This window comes from Schistocerca americana, chromosome 4 (genome assembly GCF_021461395.2).
Source record: "Schistocerca americana isolate TAMUIC-IGC-003095 chromosome 4, iqSchAmer2.1, whole genome shotgun sequence".
NCBI classification, from domain to species: Eukaryota; Metazoa; Arthropoda; class Insecta; order Orthoptera; family Acrididae; genus Schistocerca; species Schistocerca americana.
Window position 1 is genome coordinate 343821086 of NC_060122.1, and position 22635 is coordinate 343843720.

General features: G+C 46.0%; 1 protein-coding gene across 1 annotated transcript in view; it reads right to left on the minus strand.

The window, feature by feature from the left end:
• LOC124613473 (inactive tyrosine-protein kinase 7-like) overlaps positions 1-22635 on the minus strand; it is a 135360-nt gene that overhangs the window by 107907 nt on the left and 4818 nt on the right. Inside the window, exon 2 of the mRNA XM_047142180.1 lies at positions 941-1067. Coding sequence (XP_046998136.1) covers positions 941-1067 — 127 coding nt within the window. The remainder of the gene's footprint in view (positions 1-940; positions 1068-22635) is intronic.

Here is a 22635-nt window from a genome sequence, read left to right on the forward strand (position 1 = left end):
GTAGTAAAGGAGTTTTGCTATTTGGGGAGCAAAATAACTGATGATGGTCGAAGTTGAGAGGATATAATATGTAGATTGGCAATGGCAAGGAAAGCGTTTCTGAAGAAGAGAAATTTGCTAACATGGAGTATAGATTTAAGTGTCAGGAAGTCGTTTCTGAAAGTATTTGTATGGAGTGTAGCCATGTATTGAAGTGAAATATGGACGATAAATAGTTTGGACAAGAAGAGAATAGAAGCTTTCGATATGTGGTGCTACAGAAGAATGCTGAAGATTAGATGGGTAGATCACATAACTAACGAGGAAGTATTGAATAGAATTGGGGAGAAGAGGAGTTTGCGGCACAAATGACAAGAAGAAGGGACCGGTTGGTAGGACATGTTCTGAGGCATCAAGGGATCACAAATTTAGCATTGGGGGACAGCGTGGAGGGTAAAAATCGTAGAGGGAGACCAAGAGATGAATGCACTAAGCAGATTCAGAAGGATGTAGGTTGCAGTAAGTACTGGGAGATGAAGAAGCTTGCACAGGATAAGGTAGCATGGAGAGCTGCATCAAACCAGTCTCAGGACTAAAGACCACAACAACAACAACATGGGAATGTTAACAATGAAGTGTTAAATGAATTAATGTGAAATTCAAATCCTCCCTGACAAGACTACATGATAGCCAACGCGAAAAATAATTGTAAGCTGACAATGAATACAACACAAAACTATTCAACAATTTGTCCACAGGGAAGTTAACGGTCTGTGAACCCATCCAAACTCGAGGAGTGAGTGAAAATAAATTATACATATGATGTGCCCGCAGAGCGTTGTTTCATTCCGTTGTTTGATTCGATCGTAAAAACCGACTGAAGTTAAGAGCAATGGACTGGTCAATCAGTTGTTGGAACAGGTCGGTTGTCCCACGTTGGCGGGACGGGAGTGGCACTGACCTGTACCAGGCGTAGCGCAGGTCCTCGCTGCCGTCGGCCTTGCAGCGCAGCGAGACGTCGTGGCCGGGAGCGATGTCTGCGGCCGCCGGCGGGCTCTGCAGCTGCACGCTCACCTGCTCGCCCAGCCCTGCAACACGTCCAACACGCCCGCTGCCAATCACTACGGCCTCTTTACTTGTCAAACAAATGACACTGACGGAAAAAAATCCCAACTCCAAAACATAATTAATGTCATCACGTTTGTCGACTTTGAAAAAGCATATGACAGTATAGACCGAGAATCCCTTTTTGAAGTATTAGCAGAATTTGGACTAGATCAAAAGACAACAAGCATCATAAAAGAAACAGCCACGGAGACCAAATCCAAAGTAAAATTTATGGGAGAATTGAGCACAGAATTTGAAATACACACAGGAGTACGACAAGGGGATGTACTGTCCCCAGTGTTCTTCAATTGTGCTCTTGAAAAAGTTGTTAGAGAATGGAGAAAAGCAGGTGCACCAGCAGACAGACTGAAACCAAGACATAAGGGCATAGAATTAGACTGTTTAACATTTGCTGATGACATGGCACTGATCGCACAAGACATTACCGATGCACAGAAACAGCTAGAATTATTACAAGAGCAGGCAGCAAAAATAGGATTACAAATTTCATTTGAAAAAACAGAATTTATGACTGACATCAAAGATGCACCTTCTGATCTCAAAATTGGTAATAACTACATCTCTCGAGTAAAAGAATTTAAATATTTAGGTGAATGGATTGCAGTAAATTGTAATGAAAAGAAATCTGTCAGATCAAGAGTCCAGAAAATACGACACTACACAACAGTAATTAAACCCGCAGCTCTCTACGCATCTGAGACACTAAACCTTCAACACAGAACACTAAAAGAGGAATTAGAAGTGAAAGAACGTAAAATAATGAGGAAAATCCTAGGACCAATAACTAAAGATGGTGTGCATTATCCAAAACCCAATGCAGAAATATATAAAAATATCTCCAAAATAACATACACAATGCGTTTGAGAAGAATCCAATTCATGGGGCATATACAAAGAATGGACTCAAACAGGTTAACGCACAAAATCCATACATTTTTAAAGAATAAAACTACAAGACCGAACTGGTACAAACAGACGGGAAAAGACCTGAGAGAATTAGGGTCTCCAAATCTACATGATAGAAATGAAATCAGAAAAATCACAAACACGTGGGGTTTTGAGGAAGAAGAGAGAAAAACGAACCGACATACGTGGTCTACGCAACGAAAGCTAGCCCGTTCGCTGTGTATGAAGGAATACTGGGCGAAAAGGAAGGCCAACAAATGTTGATTACGCGTGGTTCTAAGTGATCCATCCGCGACGAAGAAGAAAAAGAATTAATGTTGAGTAATGAAGTTCGGGGATGGATTTGTCTAGGTAACGTACTTATGTGATTAATATTGCAAGATGTCAGGTTAATGTAAGCACGAAAAAAATCCATTCCAAATGTCCCGTATGTGCTTGACTGGAGGCAGATCTGGTGATCGAGCAGGCCAAGGCAACATTTCGAGTGGTTCTAGGCGCGCAGTCCGGAACCGTGCGACTGCTACGGTCGCAGGTTCGAATCCTGCCTCGGGCATAGATGTGTGTGATGTCCTTAGGTTAGTTAGGTTTAAGTAGTTCTAAGTTCTAGGGGACTGATGACCACAGCTGTTAAGTCCCATAGTGCTCAGAGCCATTCGAACCATTCAACATGTCGAGTGTAGAGCATGTTGGGGTGTAACAAGTGTATGTGTGCAAGCGTCATCCTGTTGGACAACATGAATGGCATCGCAACAGGCCGAATCACCACAGTGACGCACAAATCTGCAGTCAGGAAGCTTGGGATAGCCACGAGAGTGTTCCTGCTGTTACAAGAGATTGCTCCTGCTGTCACGCTAAATCACACCCGTGAATGTCTAGTGTGTCTAACACGAAGGCAGATCGGTTGTAAGACCTCAACTGTCCTCCTTCTAACCAACACACGGCCATCACTGGTACCAAGGTAGAACTAGCTTTCATTAGAAATACAACGGACCTCCATCCTGCCCTAAAATGAGCTCTCGCTTGATACCAATGACGCCGCAAATGTCGGTGTTTTGGGGTCAGTGGGATGCACGCTATGGACGACTGGCTCGGGGCTGTCTTTGAAGTAACCGATTTGTAATACTTCTTAGTACCACTGCTCCAATTGCTGCTGTAGGTGCAGTACGATGCGCCAGATTCATACACCGACCAGGGTGCTCCTCCCTCCCGGCAGTGCCAAGTGCCGTCCGGTTTTTTTTTGTGACCGTACATTCTCGTGACCATTGCTGCCATCAGTCATGTACTGCGGCTACCTTCCTGCCAAGTCTCTGCCACCATGGCAGGACGAACACTCAGTTTCTCGTAGCCCTATTGCACGACCTTGTTCAAATTCAGCGAGGTGTCTTCGTCGCCTTAAAGGCATTCTTGACTAACATTAACTTATCGCGTCCAATCTCAAACGTAGCTAACGCTCACAACCGTTACGGCATGTATTTAAAGCAAACCTTATTTGCATCCTCATAATGGCGCTACTAACGACAGCCACTCTTCTGCAGCTGGCGCGAAATTTGAATAGACATCATCTTTCAGAAATAGATACATGCCTACAAACTTTCTTTTATGTCGCACGACTCCTTCTTGGTGCTGCCAGTCTTTTTTTCGCCAGTGTATATTAAACCCGTCGCTCTTTTCATAAATCTGAGATTTGTTGTGGTCAGACGATCTAATCGATTGTTCCAAACCAAAACTCATTAGCACCCTACAGAGTATGGCAGAATAACGGCCTGTCTTTAGTCTCTGAAAGTGAAATAGCATAACTGGCAAAACTGAATGTTTGTCATATGTTTCAGGTAGGTACGCCGATTACTGAGATGGAGTGAGCTTGGATGTTTTGTGACTTTGAAGGCCAGGCGAGAATACCGTCTTCATATCAGCCTAAGAAGGAATTATACTGCACCATCGGCACATGCAGTTAGGTTATGGGTGAAAAACTTTGAAGCAACAGGAAGCGCACTGAAGTTGAAATCGCCAGAAAGTCCCAAAGTTGTCACTCGCAAGAACGAACAGAGAAGTGCAGCATATTGTAACCAACAGTCCAGAACGTTCTGTGAGACAAATTGCGGCAGTAACGGGAATGTCCAGTCGCAGAGTACACAGAATTGTGCGGTTGCAACTATAAATCATTTCGTAAAAGATACAGGTTATCCAAGAGTTAAATGAAAGTGATTACGAAAAGTGAATGATTATAGAACTGTTGACTACAATCAGGCACAATGAAGGCTTCTTAAATTTCCTATTGATAAGTGACTAGGCACATTCTCATCGCAGTGGTAATGTCAACAAACAAAACTGCCTTTACTGGTGCGAGAATAATCCTCAAGAACTCCATCAGCGCCACTTACACAGCCAATGGGCATAATCGGTCCTTTGTTTTTTCACGACGAAGATGAATGAGCCGCCACAGCGACTTCTCAAGATGCTGACTTTCTTGACAAATTCAGTCTCAGCAAGATGTTAGCTCTAACTGTGCTCATATTTCAATGGCAGTCGTGCACAGAGTGTTCCGTAAACACATTATGTCAATAATAGGACATTTTGTGGCTTCCCAGACCCACAACTTATCTTTCCGTTGTGGGTTCCTGAAACATAGTGTGTATCCTAGACGTCTACATAAAATTGCGAACTCAAAAACACCATTCGTGTAGAAGTTAGAAACATTCCTATGCAGATACTTGAACGTGCAGTGAACGATTTACATCGCAGACTTTTTTTTTTCACTAGCTGCTTATATTTTATGACCCACCGTCTAATTTCTTATGGTGGGTCGTATGTTGCCACTTGGCCGCTATGACTGGGTCCGGTGTGACTGAAAGTAACACCACACCGGCTCCCGTCCCCACTCACACCGTTACCCGTGTCCCGCCACGTGGAGGCGGGCTCTATTTGTTTACATCCATTTGATATCTTTTTTTGTGCAGCATTAGAAAAACTTATAACTAATACAAAATCAAGTGAGATATTAATAAACAAAACGAAATTAAATATTTAGAAAGAAGGAAGGAAGAGAACTGAATAGAGAAGAGATAGCTATAATATTGCCCGTCACCTGGTTGTGGGCGGCGGCCCGGGTCTTGGAATGACCCTCAAGACGCTGGCCGTCGCTCACCATGCCTTTAACATCTACCATCCTAAAAACTAACTTAACTAGAAGAGATTAGGGTACGTTAAAGTTAGAAACTAAGACTAAGACCTCCATGTCCAGCCTGCAAAACTATTTACGATATACAATAGAGAGGTAACTGATTTTGTGCGTGGCTAAAAGTTGCCAATGAAAGGGTACTTGTGGTAAAAGTAATAAGGTAATGACGCTAACGGTTTGTGTTGAGTCTACAAGGCTCCTAGTAGAGTACATCAGGCGCAAGCACCTCCCGGCCCCGCCGACGACACGACCTGAACGGTGATTTTCCCCAATCTACCATAGGTATCCATCGGGTTGGGCTCAAAAGAGAGGAACCACAATTAAGATCCTTCCATCCAGGTCGTGCGCCGCCTCTTACCAGGAGGCGTAGGTCCCTTGAAGAGGTGCCTAAATTTAAGCTTCAGATCAGAAGTTATTGGTGTAGTGTAGTGTAGTGTAGACTGTCAACGTAACAAGTGCGGCCACTTACAAGACAGCAACGAGAACTGTCTAAGGTTGCAGGTCGATAGGCGACAGTCAAATAGAAGTGCCGCCCCTTGGGAAGAACGGCACGGACTCGACCAGCACTTAAGGACGATTATACGTTTCTGCGCCTGTGGCCCGTTATTTTTCGGGAGCTGTAGCCAGTACAAGAAGTGTATCTTAAGTTGCCAATGGCTTCTCAACAAGAGGACGGAAGAGCGGCGGAAGAGACCAGGGGTGGTGGTAGCAGCAGGAAGAAGCCGTACAGGAGGAAAGGCTAGCCAGCCCAGAGGGAAGCGGCGGCGCTCAGGAAGGCGACCCGGGTGCCCGGTGGCCGCGCAGGGAGCGGGGATAAATAGTGCGGGTAAACAGAGCGCAGGCCGCGCCGCTGTTTGTTTTTGAGGCCGGGCGGAAGCCGGCGCGGCGTATAAACACACATCAAAAGGCCGCCGCGCCGCCCTGACTGACAGCACGGCGAGCGCCGCCGCCGCCACAGAGGGACACGGGCTGCCCTCTGCCCTCCGCCAGACAGCCACTCCCCGCTGTTTCCTTATGGCATCTAAGGCTACGGTGTCGGTGGCACCGATATCTGTAGATTCCGCCGACGACCGACATCCGCCGAGGTACAGTTTGTGTATCCACTTTTCAGTGCTTTGGATGTTCATAATATCTTATTCTAAATTTTATGTTTGTCTTCCACAGGTCATTGAATAACAATCATTGAAGGATAATTGACGTATGTCATTCGAGCGCTATAAAAAAAATGGTTCAAATGGCTCTGAGCACTATGGGACTTAACTTCTGAAGTCATCAGTCCCCTAGAACTTAGAACTACTGAAACCTAACTAACCTAGGGACATCACACACATCCATGCCCGAGGCAGGATTCGACCTGCGACCGTAGCAGTCGCGCGGTTCCGGACTGAAGGGCCTAGAACCGTAGCCGGTCTCTATAAAAAATCCGATACTTACGTTAAAGATGCAGTTCTGGCTCAAGTAAAACACTTGAAAGTACTTCAAGTAAAACACTTCGATATTTGACCGCTGGCGATTACATATTTCAGTATTTAAACCTATATCCGCAACGTTCGAATACAGCATTAGTCGCTACCGTCTCACGTTCGAATCCTGCCTCGGGCATGGATGTCCTTAGGTTAGTTAGGTTTAAGTAGTTCTCAGTTCTAGGGGACTGATGACCTGAGATGTTAAGTCCCATAGGGCTCAGAGCCATTTGAACAGCATTAGTAGTGACCCGCTTGATACTGTCAACGTCATTTAAATATCCAGGCGTAGCGCTGCAAAGCGATATGAAATGGAACGCGCGTGTGAGGACTGCGGTAGGAAATGCGAGTGGTCGACTTTGGTGTATTGAGAGAAATTTAGGAAAGTGTGGATGATCTGTAAAGAAGACCGTGTATAGGACGCTAGTGCCACTTATAGTTGAGTACCGCTCTAGTGTTCGGTGTCCGCAACAGATTGGATCAAGGGAAGAGGTCGAAGCAGTTCGGAGGTGAGCTGCTAGGTTACCGGTAGGTTAGAACAAAACGCAAGTGTTTCGGAGATGCTTTGGGAACTCAAGTGAGAACCCGTGGAGAGAAGGCGACGTTCTTTTCGAGGTATACTACTGGCAAAGTTTAGAGAACCGGCATTTGAAGCTCAGTGTAGGACGATACTACTGCCACCGGCATAAATTTCGTGTAAGGACCACGAAAATGCGGCTTTTCGCGGATGATGCTGTAGTACACAGAGAAGTTGCAGCATTAGAAAATTGCAGCGAAATGCAGGAAGATCTGCAGCGGATAGGCGCTTGGTGCAGGGAGTGGCAACTGACCCTTAACATAGACAAATGTAATGTATCGAATACGTAGAAAGAAGGATCCTTTATTGTATGATTATATGATAGCGGAACAAACACTGGTAGCAGTTACTTCTGTAAAATATCTGGGAGTATGCGTGCGGAACGAATTGAAGTGGAATGATCATATAAAATTAATTGTTGGTAAGGCGGGTGCCAGGTTGAGATTCATTGGGAGAGTCCTTAGAAAATGTAGTCCATCAACAAAGGAAGTGGCTAACAAAACACTCGTTCGACCTATACTTGAGTATTGCTCATCAGTGTGGCATCCGTACCAGGTCGGGTTGACAGAGGAGATAGAGAAGATCCAAACAAGAGCGGCGCGTTTCGTCACAGGGTTATTTGGTAAGTGTGATAGCGTTACGGAGACGTTTAGCAAACTCAAGTGGCAGACTCTGCAAGAGAGGCGCTCTGCGTCGCGGTGTAGCTTGCTCGCCTGGTTTCGAGAGGGTGCGTTTCTGGATGAGGTATTGAATATATTGCTTCCCCCTACTTATACCTCCCGAGGAGATCACGAATGTAAAATTAGAGAGATTCGAGCGCGCACGGAGGCTTTCCGGCAGTCGTTCTTCCCGCGAACCATGCGCGACTGGAACGGGAAAGTGACAGTGGCACGTAAAGTGGCCTCCGGCACACACCGTTGGGTGGCTAGCGGAGTATAAATGTAGATGTAGATAACATACGAGAGATTAGGGCTCATATGGAGGCATACAGTTAGTCGTTTTTCCCTCGTTCTGCCTGAGAAAGATTAGGGCTCATATGGAGGCATATAGTCGTTTTTCCCTCGTTCTGCCTGAGAGTGGGACAGGGAAAGGAAACTACTAATAGTGGTACAGGGTACCCTCCACCACGCTCCGTATGATGGTTTGAGGAGTATGTGTGCAGATGTAGATGTAGACTGTGTGAGTATTTTTGCGCTTAGGTAAGTACCCGTTGCCCAACACGGCCATCTCGACGCCCTTGCCAGGACTCGAACCGCGCCCGCTCCCGTCCTCCCTAGCAACGGCCCTCCCCCCTCCCCCCGGTCAAGGGCCACAGGGCAGGGAGCGGCCCTAATTGTACCGCCCGGGCCCGCCTCCGGCTCTGCGTCTGCTTCTGCCCGCAGCGCTGCGCTCATTTAAGACTTCCGGACTGCGCCCTCTCCTAATTGCGTACTACCGGCTCAAAAGCCGCCCTTCAACGTTATGCTCGCTTCCGCATTCGCGGCACGTGCGGCCGCCGTTCCGCGTGCGACTCAAGACAGCGTTCTGCCGTCCAGGTCGCCTCCTCGCTGCTAATGCCGTCTTCCTGTACACTACCACCACCTCGAAGCAGCTGGCATTTGACAACGACCGAGCCGGACTGCTCCCGCAAGGAATACACTAATCGGAGCCTGCCACTGTCGGATCACGCTTTGTTGGCACCGTTGTATAGCAAAACAGTATTAGAGCGAAGAATGAAATTTTTCGGCTGTGTACAAGACGTCAATTAAAGAGCGCCTGTCGGTACGCAGTGGTTGCGTAACGAGTATAAACACTCGGAGGCGCCGTAATACAAACAACAAACAACCAAGACCGCATTCTACATCTACATCTACATACGTCCTTGCCGGCCGTTGTGGCCGAGCGGTTCTAGGCGCTTCAGTCCGGAACCGCGCTGCTGCTACTGTCGCAGGTTCGAATCCTGCCTCGGGCATGGATGTGTGTGATGTCCTTAGGTTAGTTATGTTTAAGTAGTTCTAAGTCTAGGGGACTGACGACCTCAGATGTTAAGTCCCATAGTGCTTAGAGCCACTTGAACCCTCCCCTTCCTCCCACTCTGTGCTCAGAGTCTGGTCATTGTGTCTGTATCACTGATACCAACGTTTATTGCGGGATGACCTGTTGACATACCATGAAGTGTTGCCAGCCGCTGCTTTTTTTTGGAGACTGCTTTTACGAGTACACAGCCATCTGGCTGCGAGGTGCCGTTCCTGCCGGTCACAACGGTGACTGACTGAAGATGAGGTCCTGGCAGATCTTCCGTGGGTGAAGAACTAATCTCTCCAATTGGAAGCTGTTCGACTTGAGCGCAGAGTGTCTGGTGCCGCCACTCCTCGGAAGTGCGTGCACCACCTTCGCTGGGGCTGCCACTCGGGCTCTCCTCCGTGTCGCTATTCATATTTCCGCCTTCTCGCCATCATGACAACCGTCATCAGAGGTACGCAGAGTCCTGGGGACCAGCCTAAGTGGAGTAACACTCAACGAGAGCACTGAGGCTTCGGCGGACGCCCACAGTCAGGCTAGGCTTCGGGGACCTGCCAACTGCTCCTCCGACCTCCATGAGGCCGCGGAACTCACCGCGATGGCACACCAGAGGCTCCAACTGCAGATTTCACGAATGGCGCTGACGCGCCACTCAGCACGTCATTGCGGCACAGACGCAGCACGGCTGCTACCAGGCCGCGCCGAGCTGTGAAAATCTCAGCAATAAGTCGATGTTAACTCAATGGCGCCTTATTGACGCCTTGGGCGTGACACAGGTCCTCACCACAATCTCCGCTCGACAGTGCTGAACATCCATAGGACGTGAGAGGGGGGAGGGGAGGGAGGTAGGTAGGTAGAAGTGAACCTCTACACCACTCTCCCTGTCAGTTCTCAAATAGGAATCGTTTCTGTATGCGGAAATTTCGTCTATTATATTAAAACAGGTAACTCCGACAGTAATTAAAATTATGAAGATACTTCGACTCTTAGACACACTACAGTGATCTGTAACATACTGAATTCCACAGTTTTTGTAGCACATAGAGACTTTAAAATTGTCAAAATATTGATAATATGGTAAAAATAAATTTAAAAAACTCCGCTTTTCGAAAGACACATTTTCTGACATAAATGTGTTCATTATTTGGAATAAGCCTTTGTAACAGCAGTGAGAAAAGAGATGCTTTACCTTATGAGAACCGTATCTGACACCTTTGCAGAAACTGCTTAGTGAAACACTTTGTTTTACAGTCGTGTGCGCTCGTGGCGGCCTGGTGCTCGACTTGGCAACGAGTAACTAGTCTAGCGCTTAAAACTCGCGCAACTCTACTTCTCGTATCCTTGACACCGAAAATCACGTCCCAACTCTGATTCCCTCACGCCTATACGCTCGGAAATGATTCACTGTAGACTTTTAGAAGATCATTATACACTGCCTGGCATCCAGAAAACATGGTCGGATGTCCTAGTAACTCCGGGCACATACGCGCCATCAGCGGGTACGTAAATGATTATAGAGTTGCAATCCTCTGTAATAGGTAGAACGGCCACCTCAATGAGTGTTGCTCGTGTTTAGTGTGTAAGGGGCGTGAACAACATCGGATGTAGAGTGATCACCGTGAAACAGCCGGAGATGCCGCGTACTCGTATGAGAGCGTTATCAGCGCCTGACGGAGTCTGGATATTATTACGGGTCTCTATACGGCCGGCTTATGGAATCGTGCAGTATCCAGCTTTGCGGGGCACTGGATTGTGACAGAGTGCCGATGTCGGACTGCATGGGGACGTGAGGTCACGAATACTCATTGCCAAGATTCCAGTCGACCTCGTCTGACTACCACAAGTGAGAATCGTCGTATTGTGCACGAACCACATCGTAATCCCTTCACATCTACGCTTGCTGCACTCCCTGCAACGTGTCGTCCCGCACCATAGGTCGGAGACTTGCAGGAGCCAGACTAGGAAATTACCATCCCATGCGTAGGCTGCCTTTAACACCACAACTTAAATGTCTGTATCTAGAGTGGTGCCGTAATCGGGAAGCGTGGACTGCTGACAAATGGTGTCGCCTCGTGTTCAGTGATGAATCCAAGGTTTTTCACTATCCAGGATGACCACCATCGGTGAGTATGGCGGCGACTTGGAGAGAGGTTGCATTCTTTCAATGTTTTGGAGAGGCACAGCGACGTTAGTCCTGGCGTCATCTTGCGGTGAACCATTCGGTATCACTTTAGGTCACGGATAGTGATAGAACTCTGACTGCACAGGGGTACAGTATAGGCTCCTGCGTCAATACATGTTACCTCTCATGCGATACTATCGTGGTGCCATTTTTAACAATACAGTGCTCGTCCACACATGACGTGTCTCTATGACCTGTCTGCATGATGTTGCGCTACCACCGTGGCCAGCAAGATCCCAGATCTGTCCCCAATAGAACTTGTGTGGGACCGCTCAGACGTCAATTCTGTCCCAGCGGCAGTATCGAGGATATAAAGGACCTGCCACAACTGTTGTGGGCCAGTTCGCCTCAGGTGGGGATACAAGGTTTTACGACACATTTCCCAACCGAATCAGTGCATGCATCCAGCCCAGAGTGGGTGCAGTGTCATACGATGATTGGGCTCACACAGCCAAGTTGTTTGTAAATGTGGCTCCACATGACATACCGTTTCCACCCGTAAAGTTTCATTTCCTTTCCAGCTCCCCTTATAGGTTCTTAACTTTTTTCGTCGGTTAGCGTAGTACGAGTTAAATCAGTTGGTAACCGATGTTTGCGTCTGTGTAAAAGCTTCAAAAGTAATACTACAAATGTCGAAGTTATTTAACTCATTGAACTGTTTTGATTGCCAAAATATATCGCTCGGCAATAGACCTGGCCAAAGTTGTGTACCATATTGCGCATGTACAGTACTATTTGGAAAAAGTGAAACACCAAGAACAAGGGATGTGATGACAATTACATTTATTCGACCTTTTAGGAACATCACACTACACAAATGATCGCCATTACAGACCGGTACATGCACTGTGACAGTGGAGCTTCAACACGGGCCAGCGCTCCTAGTGTTGCAATCACAGCCACTAGACGCCGCGTCGTGGCTTGGAATCAAAGGGCAAAGCACCTGAATACGCGGAAAGGGAATACTCTGCCAAACCGTTTGCAAGGGCGTCCGAAAAACGTCAACTGTGGCTGCAGGAGAGCCTGAACTAACAAGCTGCCTATCGACCACACCAAAACATATTCGAGGGGCGAACGGGGAAGTCAGGGAAGCAGTGATTCCAGTCATTCTTCGAGGAGGGCTCGCACATACCCCACCACATGCGGCCGGGCGTTCTCTTGCTGAAAAATATCATGTGGAATGGCCTGCAGGAGAGGTACTGCCACGGGCTTTAAAACCTCCCTGATGTAGCGGTAGGTATTCAGATTACTCTCAACACGTAGGCGGCGAGATCAGTATTATAGGCAATGGCGCAGCAAACCATCAAACTCGGCGTTTGTCCGCTGCGCCGCTCAACAATACTGTCTTCCCGACTGCTTTCGCCACGGTGGCGTCGAACGTGTATGCGGCCGTCACTGCTGCACAACTTGAAGCGGGATTAGTCCCAAAACACTACATTCAGCCGCACACCATGCCAGTGTCGGCGTCGGCGTGCCCATTGCAGCCTGCGGCGTTGGTGGGTGCTGGTCAGTGGAAGCATGCATGCCGTCGGTCCAGTCCGAGACATGTCCACACCTGCTGCAGTGCTGCAACGTCGAACCAACACTGTGGACGAAGCTGCATTGTCCGTTACGGCCAAACGGACAAGATGGCGGTCATCCCGAGCTATGGTCACATTATGTCGTCAAGTACCCTGTCGCCGGTGTGTACGGTCCTCTTGTCTCCAATGGCTCCACATACCTCTGTTGAAGCAGCGTGTCTCGTACGGGTCGCACTGTCACGGAACGATAGACCAATCACTCCAAGCCGTTCGAACGCATTCACAGGCCAATATTCCACCGTGAGGTGTCAGCGAGGCATAGTGGCACTTGGTAACACGTTTCCACTTCGTATGAAGGCTCCGCACCGACTTAGCGTTGCGTAACACTGACCTGTCAGGTCGTACAAAAGAGGGCGGTATTGTGCCTTCGTGCAGGCCACCTCTCTGCCGTTTAAATCACTTATTATGGCTCCACTGTTCTACATGTCCTCTTATCGTGGTGTGTTGCAGACCATTTCTTCTGAGTGTTTCACGTTTTACAAACAGTATTGTAATTTAGAGTGGACGAAATGCATTGGTATTTTATGACAAAAAGACTTTAAACTTACAAGTTGGCAACTAAATACAAGGCTGTTCAGGAAAATGTCACAGGAAACTACATTCATAGAGAGAAATCTTTGATAACTCGTGGCGCAGATGCAAGCTTTCATCCACGAAGTGCAAAAGGCATAGTGTCAGGAAACATCAGACGCCTTAGCTGAGGCTGTATACTGGTCGTAGCAGACACGCGAGGCAACAGCGCGAAGCCTATTTTACGACTAACTGCAACAGTTTTTCTCTGACGGGCCAAAGAGCCTAACGTGCGTTTGTCTCGGAAAGTTGTACGGGCATTATTCATTCGGGATTTACATTATCTCAACACTGCAAGCGAGTATCTTCCGCGTCTCTTGGGACAATGTTTACAGACTCGAGCGTATAAAGGTGGCGGCCCTGGGCGCCGGATAGTGGCAGGCTGCACGCGATGCAGCTGTCCGCCGCAGGCGCTGCCAACCTAATTGGCGGCCCGCATTTGCATGCCAATTGGCCGCCGGCCTGCAGGCTGTTTACATTTCATTTAGGGGCGGCGCGCCCGCGGCTGCCGCGCTGCTGGTGGCCGACTGCCTGCAGCACACTCACACTTGGCCCAGCACGGGGTACGGCGGCTCTCGCGTTGCTTGCTGCAGGTGGCAATTCGTTATCTTTGGTCGTGGCCAATCGGGTGACATATTCGAGGGGGAAAAAAAAAACAGCCAAATATCTGTGCTAACCAAGACTATATTACTGGGCGATTCTGAAAGCCTGTTGTGTACTGTCTAGATCTGCAAGGTTGTAGTGATGTAGAGACCTAATACGCTAGGAGACCTAACACTGACAGCAAATAAGGAATCACAAGAAGGGGGCTTGCGCGAAATAAAAAAAAAACTTGATAGGCGTGTTTCTACACCTAAAACATGATGATTATCCATATTTCGGGACAGTCACATAAGAGTGGCACTAGGAGCGCCACTATAAGGATGCAAATTTGGCTTGCCTTAAAGAGGCGCTTTAACGGTCGTGAGCGTTAGTTACCTTTGATATTGGATGTAGTGAGTTGATGTTAGGGAAGACGAAGAAGACGATACAATACACAGAACACTGAGTTTGAACCATAACCAGCATTAATCGACTCTGTATTGACCGACCAAGTGCAACAGGCGTAGAACTCCATCGCACAAACTGACATCCGGCATCTGTACAACACAATACGTGCATGTTTACATGCTTGCATTCAACATTCTACCGGTTACACCGGTTATTGATGTACCAGCTCTACATATTTGCAATGGTTTTTCTCGTGCTTACATTAACCTATGATCCTGCAACGTTAATCACTTAAATGTGTTATTTAGAAATATATATTCCCGAATTTTATTACTCTACATGTGGTGTGCATACTGTAAGACCTTCGGTACACACACCATCAGATTATTTGACTTGTCGCTCAAACGAAGTAGGCGAGTGTCAGCATTATGTCTCGTGGTCTTATCGTGGCGTGCTTATCTTCTGCCGTTAGGTCAGACGATGGAAATGCCACTTGCACGCTTAGAGTAGCAGATTGACGGTGACCAACTTTAAACAGAACATGATTAATTTTCACACACATTTATTAAAATAATAACAAGCATAAAAATAACATAAGTTGGTTCTGGTTGCTATTTACAATTGACAATCTGAAGTTCCTTTGGTCTTGGTACGTTAATCTTATTCTCACATACCTCCGATACTTGACAAAGTGTCTATACATTTATCTTCATGGCTATGTACAGGAATATGGTAATCTTATTAGGCGCAGACTGAAACATGACTACAGACTAATGCAGACTGACTAATCGGAGGTCTGTACACTCGTTATAATACCTCGCGCGTTCAGATATCACTGCGCGAGTGTGATCCGCGAGGAGAAAAGGTTCTACGTTAGCAGCAATCTCATTGGCTGCGTTACATATTAATACGCGGATCGGCGGAAGCAGAATTTGGTCCGTCTCTAAGACAGCTTCATCTCGTAGTGCGGAGACGGACGAGCGCTGCGCCTGCGCTGTTGTGCTTAGCGGGGCGCGCTCTAGTGGGAAAGTTGTGTACGTGCTGACTACGCGGAACTATGTACACAACACTACAGTAATTATTTCTTGATGTGGGTTGGTTTTTTCCCGCAAATGTAGTGTAAATTGACTGCTGCGAGTGGAATGAGCAGGAATGAAATTGATAATGTCAGATATCAAAAATATTTGGCAGCTTTTTCGGAATATGTCGCGATTTCCGAGGTGATGGGTAGCGTGGAACCTAGTAGCTCACCTTAAATTGTTGCGAGTGAAACAGAATAACAGTTAACTTCATTTATAAATCATAGTAAATTACGAACAAGCAATGCGATTAATTGCCCACATCCGTCATATGATTCTTGTATTCATTTCCCAGTTAGTTACTTACATGTTGCAGATATCATTTGAACGATTCTTTTATCGAAATGATGTGGAACGAGTGGGTTTACAGAATACTGTATGGAATATACTAAAGCGCTAAAGAAACTGGTATAGGCATGCACATTCAAATACAGAGATAGGTAAACAAGCAGAATATGGAGCTGCGGTCAGCAACGCCTATATAAAACAAGTGTCTGGCGTAGTTGTTAGATCGGTTACTGTTGCTACAATGGCAGGTTATCATGATTTAAGTGATTTTGAACATGGTGTTGTAGTGGGCGCACGAGCGATGGGACACAGCATCTCCGAGGTAGCAATGAAGTACGACCATTTCACGAGTCTACCGTGAATATTAGGAATCCGGTAAAACATCAAATCTCCGACATCGCTGCGGCCGGAAAGAGATCCTGCAAGAACGGGACCAACGACGACTGAAGAGAATTATTCTAAGTGCAACCCTTTCGCAAATTGCGGCAGATTTCAATGTTGGGCCATCAACAGTGTCAGCTTGCGAACCATTCAACGAAACATCATCGATATGGCCTTTCGGAGCCGAAGTACCACTCGTGTACCCTCGATGACTGCACGACACAAAGCTTTGCGCCTCGCCTGGGCTTGTCAACGCCGACATTGGACTGTTGATGACTGGAAACATGTTGCCTGGTCCGACGAGTCTCGTTTCAATTGTATCGAGCGTATGGACGTGTATGTGCATGGCATGGGGACAACCTCATGAATCTATTGACCTTGCATTTCAGCAGGGGACTGTTCAAGCTGTTGGAGGCTCTATAATGGTGTGGGGCGTGTGCAGTTGGAGTGATATAGTCTAGTTACGACTCTGAGAGGTGACTATGATCTCCTGCATCCATTCACGTACATTGTGCATCCTGACGGACTTGGGCAATTCCAGCATGAGAATGCGACACCCCACACGTCCAGAATTGTTACAGAGTGATGGTTCAAATGGCTCTAAGCACTATGGGACTTAACATCTGAGGTCATCAGTCAGCTAGACTTAAATCTACTTAAAGCTAACTAACCTAAGGATATCACACACTTCCATGCCCGAGGCAGGATTAGAACCTGCGACCGTAGCAGCCGCGTGGTTCCGGACTGAAGCGCCTAGAACCGCTCGGCCACAGCGACCGGCGCTACAGAGTGACTCCAGGAACACTCTTCTGAGTTTAAACACACGCTGGTCACCAAACTCCCCAGACATGAACATTATTGAGCATATCTGGGATGCCTTGCAACGTGCTGTTGAGCAGAGATCTCCACCCCCTCATAGTCTTACGAATGTATGGACACCCCTGCAGGATTCATGGTGCCAATTCATTTCAGCACTATTGCAGGCGCCGGCCGCGGTGGTCGTGCGGCTCTAGGCGCTGCAGTCCGGAACCGCGGGACTGCTACGGTCGCAGGTTCGAATCCTGCCTCGGGCATTGATGTGTGTGATGTCCTTAGGTTAGTTAGGTTTAAGTAGTTCTAAGTTCTAGGGGACTGATGACCTAAGATGGTAAGTCCCATAGTGCTCAGAGCCATTTTGAACTATTGCAGGCATTAGTCAAGCCCATGCCATGACGTGTTGCGGCATTTCTGCGTGCTCTAAGCGGCCCTAAGCGATATTAGGCAGGTGTACAAGTTTCTTTGGCCCTTCAGTGTGTATTATTAGAGTTAACATTTATGAACAGATTGTTTTTTAGTCCCACTTATGCAACTAAGAAAAATATTTTTTTTTCACTCATTAAGCGAACCGTTACGAACAGTAGTAAGCAACGGAAAAACCGCTTGTACCGAGAGTACACTTTACCGGCGTCCGTCCTAGGCGGCAGGGATGGTGCTCTCACTCAGTTGGACAACAATAGGTGGCCAGAAACAGCCCGAAAAGCTTGTAACGATGTTTCAGGGGATGCTGTGCTGAGATATTATCGTTACGAAAAAAATTTCGACACATTGCGCCGTTTCCGAGTTATTTATCATTGAAGTTAGCCAATCATGTCGTTGCGCGCTCAAGTGTGTCCACATGTTACCACTTGTTCAAATGCTCTTTACCAGTTAAAATGTGCCTCTTTCAGAAATGATAAACTTAAGCTAGGTGAGCACCAGAAGAAGAAAGAGCGTGGTGACACTTTCTCTGGCAGGCTGCTTGAAATCACGCGCGCGACGACCTGATTGGCTAATTTTAATTCAAAATAAGTCGGAAACGACGCAACGTGTCCTACTCTTTTCATAACAATTGTTCCTCAGCAATGCTCTTCAGACTGTTTCTGAGCATCTCGAATAAGGCAGCACAGAACAACTATTAAATTGCTTTGTAGTGTTACAGATGATTGTGCATCAGGTCATTCTTCTGTCGGTTGTTGAGAAGAATGTGCGCGGAAGGAATGGGACAGCCACACTACGCTGTGTGCTGTAGCAAAAAAACATTTTCATCTGTACGCTGGAAATATGAATTTAAAAACGCAAAAGCTGCAAAATATGAATAAAATTAAATTACATTTTCATCAATGCAATTACAATGTTACTGTGACTGTCTTGTTGAGGTTCGAGCGACGTAAAATTATTAAATCGTTTCACCTCTTCAGTTCACTGATTCTTCCAGAATAATACTGGTCAAATTCTCCGTTTGTCTGTAACCGGCATCATTAGCCGCTGCATAAATAATTAATACTGGTACGGTGTGCAACTTGTGAAATGCGTTTTCCTTCACGATACACGTTTCGTTTTATCCAGTTAACAGATCACCAACGGTAGGGTTTTCTCATCCTATTGTTGTCTATAACTACAATGTGAAGTCTGCACACACGTTTCATCGGAATTTTCCTCCATAATACTGGTGCGGTACATAAAAAATAAAATAGGTTGGGAGAGGATAAAAGACTAATAATGTCAATATTTTTCGGACAACCATTAACACAGAAGATCGGCTGCCGGGGAGAAAGGAGCGAGGAGCCGTTTCCCTGTTCCCCGCCTCGTCTCTTCCAGACATTCTAATGAGCTCCCCGCAGTAACAAAGTAATTTGCATACCGCACGGGGAAAGACTTTTCCTGTACCTCAATACGTAGCTCCAGCCAACAGTATTCAAAAAGAAAGAAAGAAAGAGAACGCCTTTGTAACAAACATTTGCAGTTGCCGCTACTACCGCAAATGCTGCAGCCGGTTAAGTCCAAGCAATGACTCTTTTTCTGTGGGCGGAGAAGAAAATAAAACTCACCTACATTAACCAAGAAATTTTCGAGTGTATAGAGCTATGTTGCGACTGAGCAACGAGTGTTCCACCGGACTCCAACTACCGTTTCGTTAACGCCTGAAACATTTTACATGTTTTCTTCCCAGTACGCAGTTCGTGCCGCAGTTCGTAACCCGCAGCGGACTCGGAGTAACGGAATCGTTTTGTCACGCGCCTGTTTTCTTTCCCCCACATTACTGCCGACTCCGTGGTTTTCGTCTTCCTGCAATTTCTTATTCTCAGCGGAGCAAGTCATTAGTGTGAAGTGTCACGGAGTCCAAATACTTTTTGCCCGCGCATGCAATTTGTGTTAAGACTGAGGTGGAGCCGGCTTGATTTGTAATCCTCCAAAGCGAATATAAATACTTTTAGCTTGAAAACTTTTAAGTAATGGACTTTTTTTATGATCATCTTGTGGGGCGCTCAGCCATAAATCCTAGAAAGAAGCGAGAGAGTTTCAACTCTGTGACAAACAAATAAATTCGCACCCGCATAAAACGAAGTTTCTTCGAGAAGCGTGAATGGGCAAGGCATGTAGTTTGGCGGATTCTTAGAAATGCACAGCACAGAACTATGAAGGAGTAAGAGGTAGCCTATCTATTGAAGGAAGTTGCCTTAGCTCTGTGGATCAAGATTACTCGGAAGAAACTGTCGAGTGTTGCACAGAGGAGGGTGGGAGACATATTTATCAGGAGTGGATAGTTACTATCTAAGTAACCCAATGATATTTCTTTCCTGTTTCTACAACTATTTTACTGATTCGGATAAAACAGCATTATCAATTACTGTCCAGCCTTCGTTGCTCTGAGTTCACTTACGCAGTGACCAAATTTAAGCTTGCACTGGAATTAAACGTTCCAAAATTTACAGTGGTCGTCCATTATGAAAATTACAGCGCATAACGAAGCATGAAAATCACAAAAGAAATCGACAGATAAAGTAAAATTGGGTGTTGTACAGCCTTCTGTGTATTAAGTAATTAACCTTTTTTCTTTGTGATCATTTTGCAGGGCACTCAGCCATAAATCCTACAAGGAGGCGAGAGAGTTTCAATTCTTCGGCTCCGTCTGAAAGTTGTGTTATTCGATGGCGTCAGTGATAGAATCAGCTTCCTTGCTGTAACTGCATGAGCACCATGACGCTACGATAGCTGTCACAGCGAAAATTTACATCCAAAAAGATTCTTCTATGCTAACTTAATTACAGCATAAATGTGAAAGAAGGAATCGCGGCACGTAATAGAAGGTAAATGGCGCGTTAACTATTCGATGTACCACAGCCCATTAATTCCCTTTCGGGGAGTCAGTTCCGCACCATAAGGTTCTTCAATTTCTTTTACGACCGCAGAAACTTTCTTAAATGACCAGAAAATAAGTGCCTCTGCGGAGTATTCCGGAAATTAAAACGTTTATTGGGTAAAAGTGCGATCTGTGGTCAATTTACAATGCTTTGTTGTGTGCAAACACCTCGTTCTGCCGTTCTGCAAATATTGACACAAAAATGAAAAACAAAACAAAAGAATGGTCCAATTTTTTCCTCAGAACATATTTATTCTTAAGCGTTACAATTTGGTGAAGACATCTTTTACATGCACTGTTTTCCTACCATCACGTTCTATAGCCTTATGTCAGCCTTGAGTAAGAGCATCTATTCCCTGTTGGTGAAAGCTCGTATCCTGTACTCGTAGGCTTGTTTTCACTATATGAATCACGCCCTCATCATCTTCAAGTGCGTCCCTTGTACAAAAAGCCCAAGTGGTCCAAACAGGTGGGTGTGCAGGATTCCAGGTCTACGCTATAAGGCAGAGACGTCCATTCTCGCTTCTGGGACTCGTGTGTAGGAATGCGTTGTCGCGTTGGAGCACGATTTCTTTCGGATTCCTATCAAGTCGGAAACGGTTCTTGTGTTTATTCTCAGTCTTTATATAAGCTTCTCAATTAATGGTTGACCGTTTTGGGAAAACATCGACGAGAAGCAAACCATCACCGTCCCAAAAGACTGTCTTCATCACTTTGCCTGAAGACGGAGTTGCCTTGAGTTTTGTCTGTTTTGGTGATTGCAGGTGGTGCCACTCCACTGAGTGCCATTCTGTTTTCGGTGTCAAAGTGATGCGCCCAGGTTTCCTCAGCTACAACGGTCCGTGACTGAAAGACATAGACTGGTCTCAAACTGCGACAATAGTTGAGATGAGGTGGCTTTTATTTGAATCTTGTGGTCTGTTGTGGGCATTCGCAGAATTCATGTTGAGTACATATTTCAATAACCATGATTTTTAGTCATTGCACGCGCTATTCCATTGTTCACCGAATGCTGTACAGCGGAGTGATGCACTGGCCTGTGCGAATAATGGCATCGATTCGTTCTTTTTGCATTTGTTGTAGTATACGGTGGACCTTAAGGGACCTACGAGACAGCATTAGTTCATGGGCGAATCCTCGGAAAATCCCACAAAAAGGTTTTTTTTACTACATTTTCGCCCTCACCAAAACGCACGACGGCTATACGCAGTAAATCGCTCAAATTTTAAGCTGTATTCCTAAGATACCGGTCTCGAACAATCTTGAAAATTTTCTTGATATCTTTATCCGTTTCCAAGGTACAGAGGTTCTACATTACCCTACTTTTACACGTAAAATCCGGTGGGAATCGAAATCTAAATAATAAATAACCGTAGCAAATCGTTCAGATTTCAACGGTATGTTCTCAGTTATACAGAGGAGCCACCTCCCCGTTTTCAATATTTTTTTATCCGTTATCGAGACACACCCCAAAAACTTGTTTTTTAGGTACCAACACCCAACCGCGAATTCCGAGACAGCTATGCACAGAAAATGGCTGTAATCTCTACGTTGTATTCCTAAGATCCCGATCTCGAACAACTAACAAATTTTCTTCATATCTGTATCCAGAGAATACAGAGGTTCAAAGTTACCCTACTTGTACACGTAAATTACGCATGTAAAATCCGGCGTGATGCGAAAACGTAGTTTGTAATGTGATATAGCGCGGACAAATATGCTGTAAAGTGCCACCGTTATCATCTGGGAAGCCTATGTTGTAGTACTGAAGTACATGCAAAACTTTCTGTACATAAAATCTAGTCTGAGGTTTAAAATTAGTTTTGCGTTATTTCAAATTCACATAAGTAAACTGCCTAAATTTTGCTGACCAATATAATTTCTCTCATGTGACTTACATGCCTGCTGCAACAGGGAAAAGAAGGGAACCAGAGGAAAAATGATCCTATCGATGCAGAAAAAATGGGAGTATGTTTCTGTTTTAACACTCAATAAAAAAAGACTGTGAATGAAAAGTGGAGTACCAGCTGCCTGATTCTACCTTCCTCAGCACTTTTAAAAATTTCCCCAAAATTTTGGCTAGCGAACGCTTTTTTATGGTGAGAGGAAGACAGTAGTAGTGGCAAACAGATGGAAATACAATAAACACGGGAAGATAGTAAACAGTGGAAGTG